The following is a 14,432-nucleotide window of genomic DNA, read 5'->3' as shown; positions in this document are numbered from 1 at the left end:
TGAATCCAGCTGTTTTTGTCTTTCTGCCAGTCATCGTAGTGTTGAACTGACTGCGCGTTCAATACAACCCATGCAGACGTTCTAGACAGTTCACCGAAAAAAGAAGCAAAGAAGCAAACCACAAGATACAAACGCATACTTTATTGTAACACTGATAAGAATGGTAACACACTGAGGTAATTTAAATAATCCACATCTGTGAAGTTTTTGAACCAGCGGCACCACAAAATATTCACCAACTTATCAGTAACAATTCCACAAAATCTGCAAAAGATGGCTAGTAGTGCCCAGTCAATTGGTCAGTCCAGTTCACAGTTGAATACAAACATTTTTCTTTTCCTTTACAATGAGAAGCAGAGTACTGATAACACAATCTCCTTTGTCTTCCAGTCACCAGGTCCTAACTTCGTTACCAGCTGTGTGTTTTTTTTTTTTTAAGGAGATGAAAGTAAGTAGAAAAGATCCCCTGAGGGAAAACATTCTGTTGTTTTTCTGATGAGAAAGAAGCCACTACAGACACTGGCAGGGTCAGTCTTGAGTTTGCTACCATTTCTGCTGATGTCTTGGCACGGGCTCACAGGGCACTATGAGATAGGAAACCACTTCAGACTGCCTTGACTGCAGTCACATTGTGCAGATGAATAGTGTCACCACGCCGGAATAGCTATTAATCGGTGTACAGAAACTGGCTGCATGGGACAACATGGCTGCAAGAACAGCACCCTGGAATGCCCTCAGAGGTTTCCCTTGGGTCCTTGATGGCAGAGTGGTCAGAGAATGGTCTCTCTGCACACAAGGCTGTGTTCAGAGGAGGGGGATTCCAGGGGGTTGGTGGAGGTGCTGGTTGTTTGTGGCGGGTGCTTGCGATGATGCAGGGAAAGGGACGGCGAGGAACTCAAAGCACCACAGCTCTGGAGGTGAAGATCCTCATGGCCACGCTTCCTGGGACTGCCTATGATGCGCTGTGACTGGGTCATCACCTTTGCAGCAGATGGCAGCAGGAAAGAACGAAACACAGAGAGAAAAGTTTTACCACACTTTTGTTTGGTTGTGTTGTTTGTATAACATTCATGCATTTATTCATTCTTTCATTTGTTCATTTTCGAAAACTGCTTATCCTAATTAGGGTTGTGGTCTACACTGTCTACAGTCTATGCAACATTTACAATTATTAATATTCATGCAAACAAACTATTATTGATTGAATGTAATCAAATTGAACTGAATTAGGCTGCATGAGAAACAGAGAGAAATCAGTACAATTCACTCCCAAAAGTGAGCACCACTGACATGGAAATTCCATGCCATCAAATTAGTTGCACTTCACCATACCAGTAAGTAGTGGTATTTGTAAAATTATATGATTGCAAAGAATAGAGAAATTTACTGGCAATCACTTCATATAAATAGATGATTATAGTAAACCCCATAATGTTTTCAACAGCTAGTGTAGTTTTTCACGCCATTCTCACACAAGAAATCAGTGCTAGGCCGCAATCTTACATTTTTCATGACTGGAACTAGCTGTGATACAAGGATACAAGGAAGTTTATTGGTCATTATACAACAGGTTGTATAATGAAATTAAAGGTTAATTAAAGGTTAATTGATGTGAATATTCTGCAAATTATCAGCAGAAATCCAAATATTAGCGTGCTTGACCTCTATTCTAAGACCCTGACCAGTGCCCAGCAGCAGAATGGCTTTATTTGGACTGAAGGGAACGGTTCACAGCACTAATTAAGCCAGCTGTGTAAGATCTCCTTTTCTCTTTGACAAAAACTATTTCAGAATATCAGCTGTTGGAATCACTCAATTTGAATTTATATTCATCATTTTTTTATTGATGCTTACTTAATCAGGTATTAAAACAAGATATACACACGAATTGCCTGCAATTAGCAATCAAAACTGGCCTTTAAACACTGCCTAACTCCATTACCTGATCTATGACATTGGCACTGAAAATGGCCTCCTCCATATGTCTTTCATCTGACTTGATGACACATTTAATGTTGTTGACAACCTGCTGGACTTCAGGAGGTAGACTGCAGCTTGAATGCTCCAGGAACTTGGCCACCAGTATTTTGGTATCTTTGTAAGTCTTCAGGTCAGCGAGGGAGTGCGGGCGTTCATTGGAGGAGTGTGTATGCAGGGCACGGGACTTGAGGTGGATGTCGACTTTTCTTCCCTCCTTTTGCTGCTTCCGGACACCCGCATTACTGGGTTTAGCTCCGCTTGCTTCTGTTAACATATCGGTTAGATCTGGACATGCGCAAAAAAAAAAAAAATAATAATAATAAACAATCTGTTAGATTAAAACACCTAATAGCACACAGCAATCCTTATAAAGATAAAAATAGCTACTCAAAAATATACTGAGTAAGACAAACTGAGAAAATATACTTTCAACATCAGCCGTCTTGTAACTGAGTTTAAAACTGCAGAGTAACCTGCATTTGCCATATTCCTCTGCATTCAGTATTCTATGGGTTACACTGGGAAAAATGAATTTTAAACTGGATATTTCACACGAACACCATTCAGGTCAGAAAATGCAGTTGGAAAGTCTGAGAAAAATTTTCCGCCTGTGTTTCTGGGTTATGACATATTGGCAACTTTTAATCCAATTTTGGGTCTGTCAACAGAAAAAAACACTCATATTCACACGCATGTTACTACACATTTGTACTGGTTAGCCAGACAAACCATCATAATCACCATTTCTTTAAATTAAGATGGCAACTTTTGTTTGTTAAACTATGGGGTGTCCAAGTTTACTTCTACTTTGCCCTCTGAGCTAGATTTTAATGACAAAATTGAACATGAATTCAGTGCTTTTTAGCAGCCGTCTTGATATCTCTGAATGTCTGATTATCCCACCATAATGTGAAAGCACAATTTGCACAACACTACCTTGCTCTGGTGACATATGAGCTGAATCTTCAGCAGGATTACTTGCAGAGGCGCAACCACAACTTTCACCTACAGAGGGAGACAAAAACCTTAGTGTGGACCAATAGCTGGCAAATGGTAATTTGTTCATGGGAACATTTTAAGATCAATCATGTTGGCAACATTTAGATGGCATATGCAAGCTGTACTATAAAAATATTTTCACTACAACAAACTTGCAGGACTTACTTCCTGATGTGGAGGAGCAGGATATAGGGTCACTGGTGGAGCGGACAATGCGTGCCAGCTTGCGGTATCTCCTGGCTGCACGGAGCCCTCGAGGCCTCTCTGAGGGCGAGTAGCCACTTCGGGCTGAGGTAGAGGGGGGTTGTGAGGAGGGTGACCAAACGCTGAAACACAGCCTGGGGCCACGTGGCCTGGCAGGAGGGGATGGGGAGAGAGAAGGGGCCAAAGGGCTAAGGGCTGAAGTTCCTCCAGAGGAGGCTACAGAGGTTGGGGAGCAAGGTTGAGGTGGTGGGGGGATAGTGACAGGGAGTGTGAGCTTCCGGCTCACCACTCTTGATTTAATGAGGGAGTATGCTGTTGCTTTGGGCGGCTCCTCTGGGACATGTTTGGCTGATGCAAGCTCATCACACATATGTATAGCAGCTCTGAGCTCCTCAGATGTCTGTGTGATGTCCGTTGCATCCTCATGATCCAGGTTGCTCACGTTTTCCGAGGACCAGTCTGGAGAGCGTGCAAGAGACTCCTGGGTGTGTGAGGACTCGCTGTACCCCGTGTCGCTGGGACGCGTAGCAGCACTAGGCAGGCCACGGTGGCAGCGCGAGGAGCCGCGTGTACAAAGCTCCAGGCTGGTGCAGCTACCATCGGTCGGCGCAGTGTGGAGCGTGCCATAGGGAGAGGAGTCCGAGCCCTGCACCTCCAGGGAGCACAAGTCCTCCGAAGAGCAGCTGTGATCCTGCAGATCAGCCACCTCTGACACCATGAGGGAGGCGCTGTCCACTGAGGCTGCAAACAGAGACACAATTACATCAGCAAAAGCAGCAGAACAGTTGAAACAACCATTTACATTGTTCACTGGGCGTAATGGAAGCTGACTTTACCCTGAGTGCTGAGTCCTGCGGTGGTATTCCTCTCACACAGGCTGGACTCAGTGGCCTGCTGCTCTATGCTGGTAGTTACCTGTAAAAGGAAAGGTTTTACTGGACATACCAACAGTGGGACATGAAGCAGCACAGAGTGAGGAAGAAAGAGGCTGTAAGGAACACAACAGAAAGGTTTACGTGTTGATCATTCTGTTATGGATCATATCTGGCATTAGTCATGTAGCTGAGTACATACCTGTATGTACTCTTGTATAAAACTCTTTCTCTTGGACATAACAATAAACCAATCTATCAGCTCAATTATGGACAGTTCCATCATATTCACTGCTACAGGAGTGTGCTCTTGCAATAACAATTCATAGCAGTCCAGTGCCTAATCCTCAATGCCACAATTTGATCTGTAGGGGTCTCCATGAGACCACAACACTCAAGCAAGCAGTAAGTTGCAGGTAAACTGCAGGAAAACTACCACCTAAAGGTGAATCAGAAGCTATTTATTAGATGCAATAGCATGCCTTGCAGTGTATGATTGCATTCTTAATACTCTCTTTTTCAAATACATGCTGCGCGATGCCTGTAGCCTGAGATCATCAGCTGTGTCTCTGAGCTGCAGCTACCCTCTAGCTGTTCCTTCAGTCAATCAATCAGTGACTCCCTCTGTACTGCCTGCCTCCATCAGCCATCCACAACAAGAACCACCTACACTTCAAATTCACCGCACATGAGAAAACCTTCTATTGATTTTACCTCCATCATAGCTCCTTATTAGACAATGCTGTTCAAAGTCGGTGTCAAGGGAACTATGAAATAATCGTGTTTCATGGAAATATGGAGAGGAAAAAAATCTAAAGTGTCATGTGATGTAAAAAACACAATTAAAGATCAAGGATTTGCTTGAGCCAGACCAGAACCAAACTATTTCTAGCTGCAAGCAATGAGATTGAGTAATAATCTGAGCCTCTCTTTCAGCCAGAGAGAAGCTCTGATCAGTTCAACATGACAGTCAAAGGAGGCCTCTCTGAACAAATGACTCTCAGATTAAATTAGAACTGGTAGAATTTTTCACAGAGTGACTGGCAAATTATCTTCTCAAAGCATTCAAACTAGCTGAAAAACAGCATGAACACAATATTTTCATGTTTGTCCAAATGAAAATGAGAAACATGAAAACAATTTGCAGCATGAGAGCACTGATTAAGAAAGGGGGAGCCAAACAGGGAGTGCTGCATTGGCAACCTGTTAGGAAGCCATGAAGTTACATTACATGCATGTAAAATGTTTCTAGGCTGTTTCAAGGCAAATGTGACCTTCATAGCTCCACATTCTTCACCTTGAAACAAAAGAATTAATGTGCCGTTTTGCTTGGTTGCCTGTCCAGTAATAGACAGTGCTGTTTCATTACTCACCTGGCTGGCAGGGGTCTGCCCCACCACAGACTCATAAGGAGGGGGCAGGTCAGTTGGGTACAGAGTCCCTGGGCTGTTAATGGGCACTCCATAGATGGCACTGAATGGAGAATGGGGGAAGTCCAGGTGCAGACCTCTTTCAGAGACAAAACAGCAGAGGTTCATTCAAGTTAAAAACAGAAACAATACAAATCACATCTACAACAACTAGAACAAAGAAAGCATAGAGGGCAAAAAGCCAATGATGCAGAGTCCTGTGTTTTAGCGGCTGGCAAGGCAAACATGAATCGTCATCCATTGAATTCAAAATCTATTCCCTATGCAAAAAGACTTTAAAAGACCAAAAATATTCCCTTGTCCCACAGCATCCCCAGTGTTACTACATATACTGCAATATTCTATGTGCAGTACCACAGTTTCATATGCAGCTAATTAAGAGTGAGCAGTCATGCGAGCAGTCGTATCTTTTAATTACAATCCCATTCTCCTCTAAAGTGGCAGAGCATGAAATATACCCTGCGCATCTCCACCAATCATCCAAGGCATGATGATGTCATGACACATCCCTGGCCCCTAGCAGGGACACTCTATAAATGCTTCTTCAGGCTTGTTTATATTTATGGGATAATTGACAAACAGATGTGGCGTCCGGCCAAATGGCTATATCAGCGACGCTGTCTCTCACATGACAGAAAATGCAAGAGATGCTCTTCATGAAAGGATGGATGGGGGAGCGGTCAACAGATCTTTAACAGCAACTGAGAATCATGGTTGTCACAGCTGCTTAACAGGGGGAAATATCTGAGCTGGCCATGAATAACAGCAGAGCCTGTGTTGGTCGCAGTTAGATATTGCCGCTAATCACAGACACTTGCAATTTCTGCATAATGTGATGAATTTTAATTTTTCCTGGGATGGCAGTTCTGCTTTCAGCAAAAGCCCATTTTCTATCTCACAGCAAATGTCCAGTGATTGACTGCACTCTACCAAATACAAATTATAAAGCCGTATTGAATCTGACAAAGTCCCATCAATGACAAGTAGCCAATAACAAGAAGTAATATATCTGAGCAATGCATTTTCTTACAAGCAAAAGTTCAAATACAAATCTCTCACCGAAGTCTGAGAGATTAATCAGCCAATAAATTGTGTCAAAAATCAACTTGTTCAGTAATTTTCTGCGCAACTAGATTAATCATCAGACATTAACTTCTGTGGGGGCACCTCAGAGGCTCACATGTTAGAGCGTGAATCATGAATCAAGGCTGAGTCCTTACCGCAGCGGCCCAGGCTCGATTCCAGCCCGAGCCCTTTGCTGCATGTCATCCCCTCTCTCTCCCCCGCCTTTCCTGTCTCTCGCTACCATCACTATCGAAATAAAACAAAATACCAAAAATATAGACTAATCTTTAAAAAAACAAGACATTAACTTCTGCCCTTACTCTAACCTAGGGTCATATCTGCATCCTAGCCCTATTTATAAACTCTTTCTTTTAAAAAGCTCATCCACAAACTAAATGTCCTGTTTCTTGTTTATTGCTGCATGTCCTCCTGGGGGGCCTTGGGCTTCCAAACTGTCCTCTAGTACCCATCCTATTGATCCCGTGCTCTGTCCCTCCCCCAGCACTGCAGTTATTGCTGCATGTGTCCTGTTTCTCATCTCCGCTGTTCTCTAGTGTAAAGCCAGTTGTAAAACGCACTTGATTTGCTTTCTGTTATCTCACACTCTAAGGTGACAGGGTAATGTATAAATGTAATACCTTCAGTAAACATTTTCAGTAATGTGCTGCAGCTGCTTCATCAGCTACAGAGTCTCTGTAGAATTGATGAATATTAAAATGCCGGGTAAGGGAAAGCAAAAAAAATGTCCCTGGTGGGTGGATTGAACACGGAGTGACAAGTGACAAAAGAGATTCTGCAGTTAGTCATTTGTGCTGTCAAGTCCCTAGAAACAAATTCAGATGTGTTTGCTTCTTCAGTCGGCGTGTCCCTTTTCAATTTGTCTTGTGTCAGATTCCAGGGTATTGCCCCACGACTAAAGAGCTTTGCGGACAGCCAAGGTTAGTCCAGGAATGAAGGGTTGGGAGGCTCTGAGAAAGCCAGAGGATTAGAGGGGAAAGAGCCTTTCCCTGGTGCATCATGGTAAACTCCTTCAGTATGCCAAAAATGGTTTTGATAATGTTGTCATGGAAATAAGCCGCATCTATTTCCATGACAATGTTATCGTAAATTATATGCCTGCCATCTTAAGTGAACCAAGCAAATAACAATTCAAAATGGCTGATTTGAATAAGAAGTCCAGTTTTATTCATTACACTTCTGTAGAGACAGCCATGAGTCAAAGGAGTGTGGCGGCAGAGAAAACACTCCGAGGTTCAGCCAAGGTCGCTCAATTCACTCAACCCACAATCAAAATATTGGCAGTAGAACAGAGGTTGCACAACTTTGTGCCTTTTCAAACATTTTGATTTGCTTGGCGTTTCATAGCCTTGGTGTTTTATCATTTATCTGCAAAATCAGGTAAAAAGGAAAAAAAAAATACTGGGGGCATTTCAAATGGTGGAATATAGAAATATGACACCACAGTTGGTTGAAACTGATCTTCTAAAACAGTATGGGACATGCAAGCAGCGAGAGTTACAGGCTACAAGAAAATGAATCCTCAAGTATCTAAAACATACAGTCTGGGTATGTGAGGGTAAAGCTGGAAATTTTAACAAATGTGTATCAACATTTGTTAAAATTTGTTGATACACAATTCTGACTATTTGTCCTCTGTTGTCCCTCTCTCTCACACAGATGCATGCAGCTCAAAGAGGAGGCACTGGGCAGTATAGGCTCAACTGATCACTTGCACCAATCAGAGCAAAAATAGTTTAAACATTTTAACTAAGCTTGCTGATCAGTGCTTCTGTGTATTCCTCAAATTGTCCAATTGTAATCCTAGGATGGTCAAGGTTTTTGAGGATCTTCTTGTATATTCAGTGGAGTTTTCCACATACATGAGGCAGATCTGGAGCCCTGTTTGATAACAGCAGCTCTATAGTATCAAAGGCCTTCACTGCAAAAAATCTCTTAACAAGTCATTTAGTCTCATGTTCAGTGTTAAGATCTTTCTTAAAACAACTAAAAAAAATCTAGCAGTGGGGTTACATAATTCCACTTGTTTCCAATGCAGTTTCACTTGCTCAAATGTGTCGAAACAAGGCAGAATAAATCAGCCTACTGATATCAAAAAATGACACTTGATTCAAGAAAATCTGTGGAACAAGATGATTAACATTAGAAACACGTGGGATTATCTCATCCCACACTGTCAGATTTTCTTTTCATTTGTTTAAGGAAAAACAAGATTTAAACAAGATGTTAGGATTGAGATTTTCTGTATTGTTTTCTGATCCATGGCAAAACAGGGTGCTGTCGGTTATTATTTATCTCCTTACCTCTGTCCGTCCATTGAGGGGGTGCAGGTGTACTCTGGGGGGTAGTAGGGTGGCGGTGGAATGGGCGGGATAAACTCGTCAAAGTCCAGCGTCTGGTGCAGGATGGTGCCGTGCGGCGTCATACAGTCAGCATTCAGGGCTCGTGCTCTGTGAGGCATGAACTGAAACACATAAAACTATTATCAGGTGCCCTGCACACACTCACACCTGACAGCTGCCCAGCACAATCAGTCCTCTACTGGTGGTCACTGAACAGCATGAGCACTTCAGCAGCAGTTTTTCAGAGAGCAGAGAGTGTTGCTCTTTCACTTTACCCAGCCTGATTCTCCAAGGTGGTGTAACTTTACTGCAGGGGCGTAGGTTTCACTTCAACATTGTGGAGGACATTTTGCCAGGTGTACTTAGATACCACTACATTCACCCACAGATTAAATGTGTTTTCCTGCTGGTGTGCATGTGTTTGTTTGATGGTTTTGTTGTTTATTTATTTGAAATACTATAATTCCTAGTTCAGTCAATAAGTGTTTGCGTGCTTTGCATGAAGATATTTATGCTAACAGGATAAAATGAGCCTAAAACTGACTGAAAGTGACTGGTCAGTGAAAAGCTTCAGAGAGAGAATAATTAATTAATCCAGATTCAAATGCATTTATAACTATGGCATCACCCTCTCTGGAGTTCAAAAATCTATGGATAAATCAGATTTATAATGTGAATGACAAATGAAAACACTTGCTACTTTTTGTGAAAAGGATGCTTGGAAATTTATCTGCCGTTATGGGCGGTGACGTCCACCCTCTCCCTGATGTGTCAGTGCAACAGAGCACCCACAGTCAGTGATGCCAAGGAGTGACTCAGGTCTTCATTTGCCTCGCTCCACCACAGCATCAGCATCGTCACTGGCTAAGTGGGAGGAAGCTGAGAAGCGTCTTGGACCAAACACAGAATCTACCCATGTCCCTCGTGTCCTCTGTATCACTTAAATCACGAAGGAGGTGCTGAGCAAAACTTTTGTGAAGGCTGTTGTGAACTGAGTCATTAGGCGCATATGTGCAGAATTATACGGTTATATATTTGTTGTTGCTGTTGTTTTTATGTTTTCATACTTATGAACTGATTTCATTATTATCATCTGATCATTTTACTTTCTGAGTCTGTGTCTTTAGAATTACAGCTCCTGTTGACTGAAACCTCACAGCATGATTGCAGATATGGCAAATTTGCAGCATTCTCTGGTTTGAGCACGTCTTCTTCACATCCATGACACTTTACTGTCTAGTGAATGATGTGGAAACTGAACCAGGTGTTGAAACTCATGAGGTGTTTGCACTTCGACTGTGATGTGTCTTGTCTTAGTTGAAACTCATGAGGTGTTTGCACTTCGACTGTGATGTGTCTTGTCTTAGTTGAAACTCATGAGGTGTTTGCACTTCGACTGTGATGTGTCTTGTCTTAGTCTGATTATATCTACCATTGACTGCTGTTGATGTTACAATTTCAGTCAAAATCGACAGCCAAATGAGTCAAGTCCAGGACAAGAGCAAGGCCCAGACTTAAGGCCCAGACTCAAGTATCTGCTCTGTTGTGATTATTCCCTTTCCCTCTCTCCCTTCAAGGTCCACAAAACTTATAACACAGCTTGTAAAATGTGTGTAAGGGCTACTGGTATGCAATAATAAAACTTTATTTCCTGCAACTGCATTTCATGTTTGGTAACAGGTTGGCAGTGTTACTGTGTCTTTCCAGTCACTGTCTGTTTAGAAACATGAATGATTATACGGGGAGACCAGTGTTGGTGAGAGGAACAAAGGCAGCTTGGCCATGCTAATTTCCCCCATGGCTGGAAACATTTAGCTTTTAGACACAGATTCATTGTTGCACACGAAATAAATAGAGGGTTGTTCTAAGGACATTATACCTCAAGTAGGAAAAATCTAGTGGGATGCTGTGCTGTGCCTCAAATCCAGCATATCTTTGACATGCAGAAGTATACCGAGAGATGTTGTGTGGCGAATGACCTTCACTGTGTGGGTTGACATTTACTTACATTGATCAGGATGATTGGCCCAAAAACGCCAGAAAACACAACTCTGCATTATGCGGGAATAGAGAACGAGTGCAACATCATTACCAAGCTATGTGTGTTTACCTTTCCTGATGGTCGTGATCTTCCCTCTGTAAATAAACACTAGAAAACGCTTTAGAGCTGTTTCCACCGCAGGGTGGTCAGTGCAAGAAAAACAAAGTCGAGCATTGTTGTTCTCCGTCCCTCCATCACACTCACCATCTGCAGCACATCGGTTGAGACCATCTGCATACAGCACATGGCAGTGGCTAAAGCACACACGATGGTGGAGATGACATTGAGGGCACACACACTGAAGAGTAGCTCCTAAAGGAGAGGGGGGGAGAGGGGGAGACTGTTAGAGGGATTCGGCGATGAACAAAAGAAAGGAGACAAAATGAAGGATACAAAAGAAAGCGTGAAAAAAAATGGAAGGAAAAAGGAAACAAGAGGGAGAATGGATAAAAACTAGTGGTGAGAGGAGGAGAAGAAAGAGAAGAAAGGAAATGGAAGAGGTTTCGACATTATGAACAGAGAAAAAAAGATGAGGGATGTAAGCAATTATTTTATTCAGGCTACAACAAAGAGAGCAAAGAAAGGAAGAGAAGGAGGAAACAAAGAAAGGAGTGAAGGTGACATAAACAGCAATGATGTCATCAGTAAGGTAACCAGGTTAAAAAAAAGCACAGCAGGGTAGCACTGCAGAGGGAGACTCTCATATGTGGCTGCTTTAGTGAGAGGATCATACAACCAAATCGGATCTCTGTGAGGCTCAAATAGGAAGTGTTGGCATTTCAGTAACATTTCTAAATCCAATTTTAGGATTATTCAGTAAACCTGCCAACACACTGATAAAGAATGTGATAGCATAACATGTCTATTCACATGAAAGCAAAAAAAAAAAAAAAAAAAAAATGTGTATATGAACAGGTATGCCATTATCACTCTGAAGGAAGAACAACCTCATAAACCTCCAAGGTTAAGCACAAATATTGTTACACAGCATCATACCGTGGTGAAGCAGTTAACCACAAGGACGAAAACAGTATTGAATTTGTCAGCAAAAATAATTGCGCATGCTGGTGAAATACTAGCTCAGTGCTCAGAATCAGGGAAATAGACTGCACTCCAATTATGCTGCTGTTTTTGTTATTCGCCCACAAAGGTGGACATAATCATCTTTCCGAGCTCCAATTTTTAAATGATTCAAAGTTTATATCTGTTACGGAATGACCTATTACAAAGGGGCTAGATGTATTAATTTTCTGGGCCAGTGAAGAGCATCACAGGAAGGGTAGTACTAACTGTCTAGGAACTGATTCATGAGGCAGCAACTATCTGGCATGCAGGGCATGTCGTGAGGAGGATTTTAACTTGTATGGCCATCTCAAGATGAGCAAACAATATATCATTAATACACTAACAGTGTGGAGATCTAAGCAATCTAATGCAGGATTCTGAACAGTTCCCTCATATATTTAAAATATAGATCACAGAAAATGGTATATGGTGTTGTTTCACCATCTGTTCACATTTTTAATGACATACAAAACACAACAGCACCATTGTCACTCTGCATTCATTATTCACTTAAACAATAGATGCTTTCCACAGCAGCATTTTTGACATGAAATAGCAGGTAAACACAGGCGTTACTAATGACATTAATGAAGTTTCAGCTCCATTCAGGCCTGACAGAGCCGGGCTCCTGGTGCTGTACAACCTAGTTCATTGCAAAATCTCTGCTAAACTTTAATAGAGCGGCACCTTAATAAATGTCACAGTGACACCCGTGTTTACCCTGCAGTTTCATGTTAAAATGACTGCTGTGAAAAAGGTCTATTGGTAAAAGTGTGTCAATGTGACAAGACAAGGAACAAGAAGGAAGAAAATAATAACAGGAATTAGAAAATGTTTGTACATGGCAGAGACACTGACTTTTAATGTTCCACTGAAATGTCTCACAATAAAAATAACTAAAAATGGTGTGCCCCAGTAGCTCACCTGGTAGAGTGCATAACACAGACTGATAAAGCTAGTCCTTATAGCAGCGGCCTGGGTTTGATTCTGGCCCGCTGCATGTCATACCCTCTCTCTGCGCCCTGTTTCCCAGTCCCTCTCTACTGTCACTGTCCAGTAAAGTAGCAATAAAGTAGCAAAAACTAAACTAAATCACCTCAAAAACTCACCAACTTCAGCAAGTTATGTAAGTCATGTAGGCACCATCCTCTTTTCAGCCCTGCTACACTTTTTGTGGCACCTACTCCCTCCTTTTTTTTCTTAAGGACACCAACAGAATGAAGTGTGCCACACATAATCCCTCAATCAGCTTGTCACACAGACTCATAACAGAGTTCACAACACAAGTAACCCACTGACATTGAAAAAGCACATGTATCACAGCTCTGATAATCCCTATGGAGGACAGCCATCTCCAACTCTTGGATCAAGTTGTGTCATTAAGTGATTTGGAGCCAGTGCTCCCATGCACTACCCTCCACTGCAGGCATCTTGTCTGGAGAGACAGCTTGAATCACACTCTTCACCTTGTAGTGCCCTCCTCACTCAGTATTTCATGGTATTCACTGTTTACCTCGGGGCTCCTGACCAAACACAAACTACACACATGGCATTACAGAGCCTTACTTCCCTTCTGCAGCAGCCCAAAATGCCACAGGCCCAGAGCGGCAAAGGACAGCCGCCTCCAGTTTCTACAGAGAACAGGGACAGCACCTGGCAGAGGCCCAAGCGGTTCCCTGATAAACCTCCCTGGCAGGCTCAAGGAGGTCAGTCCAGTCTGGTGGCCGAGCTCGTGGCAGGTTTTCCAACTTCCCATGACAGGAGACAGCAGATGCTGCAGCTTGGTGATGCCACCATCTTGAGAAGCACTGCCTCAGGGTAGCTAAATGCACTTAAAAAAACAATGCAAATGCTGGGCTGTGGAAATGAGGCTCCTCCCATATGCACAGTCCAAGTCCTGACCCCCCTGACACACACACACACACACACACACACACACACATCTGCAGACACCAGGCCCTCAGGACAGATGTATGGACTCATGAGAGACCAGCAGTGATCGTTTCTTTTTACTTTATGAGCAAAAGCTACACGGCTGATGGTCCAGCCGTGTAGCTCTCCCTTTACGCCGATTGGTGCAGTTTTAAAAATGCCAGAATGGAGCAAGGAGATCATAATTCTATTTAGTGTCATGAAAATCTATTCAGCAGAATCTGAGATACTGTGCATGATGTACAGACAATTGCATAAATGTTGTAGTGGCCTGCTTAGGCCTGACTGGATTTGAGGAATGGCATGCATCATTCCCTGAAGTTTTGTCAAAATTCTATCACTGGCTTCTCAGATGTTGATGTGCTGTGTAACAGACAGAAGAACAAATGATGTTTAGTCCCTCCCCAAAGCTAGAAAACAGCCACCCTCTGCTCCAGGTTGATCAAAACCCTGATTGCCCTCATAGACAGGTTAACAAAGGAAA

General features: G+C 42.6%; 1 protein-coding gene across 1 annotated transcript in view; it reads right to left on the bottom strand.

Moving 5' to 3' along the window:
• Window positions 1-260: 260 nt before the first annotated feature.
• Window positions 261-14,432, bottom strand: part of fam189a1 (family with sequence similarity 189 member A1) — a 104,012-nt gene continuing 89,840 nt past the window's right edge. Inside the window, exons 5-13 of the mRNA XM_030045327.1 lie at window positions 11,156-11,263; window positions 8,872-9,032; window positions 5,429-5,564; window positions 4,020-4,098; window positions 3,602-3,924; window positions 3,145-3,514; window positions 2,917-2,985; window positions 1,943-2,265; window positions 261-980 (exon numbers count right to left, since the gene is read on the bottom strand). Of these exons, the coding sequence (XP_029901187.1) occupies window positions 771-980; window positions 1,943-2,265; window positions 2,917-2,985; window positions 3,145-3,514; window positions 3,602-3,924; window positions 4,020-4,098; window positions 5,429-5,564; window positions 8,872-9,032; window positions 11,156-11,263 (1,779 nt within the window). The 3' untranslated portion in view covers window positions 261-770. The remainder of the gene's footprint in view (window positions 981-1,942; window positions 2,266-2,916; window positions 2,986-3,144; window positions 3,515-3,601; window positions 3,925-4,019; window positions 4,099-5,428; window positions 5,565-8,871; window positions 9,033-11,155; window positions 11,264-14,432) is intronic.

This window comes from Myripristis murdjan, chromosome 3, assembly GCF_902150065.1.
Source record: "Myripristis murdjan chromosome 3, fMyrMur1.1, whole genome shotgun sequence".
NCBI lineage: Eukaryota > Metazoa > Chordata > Actinopteri > Holocentriformes > Holocentridae > Myripristis > Myripristis murdjan.
The sequence above is the reverse complement of the archived record's forward strand: the minus strand, read 5'-3'. Positions and strand labels throughout refer to the sequence as shown.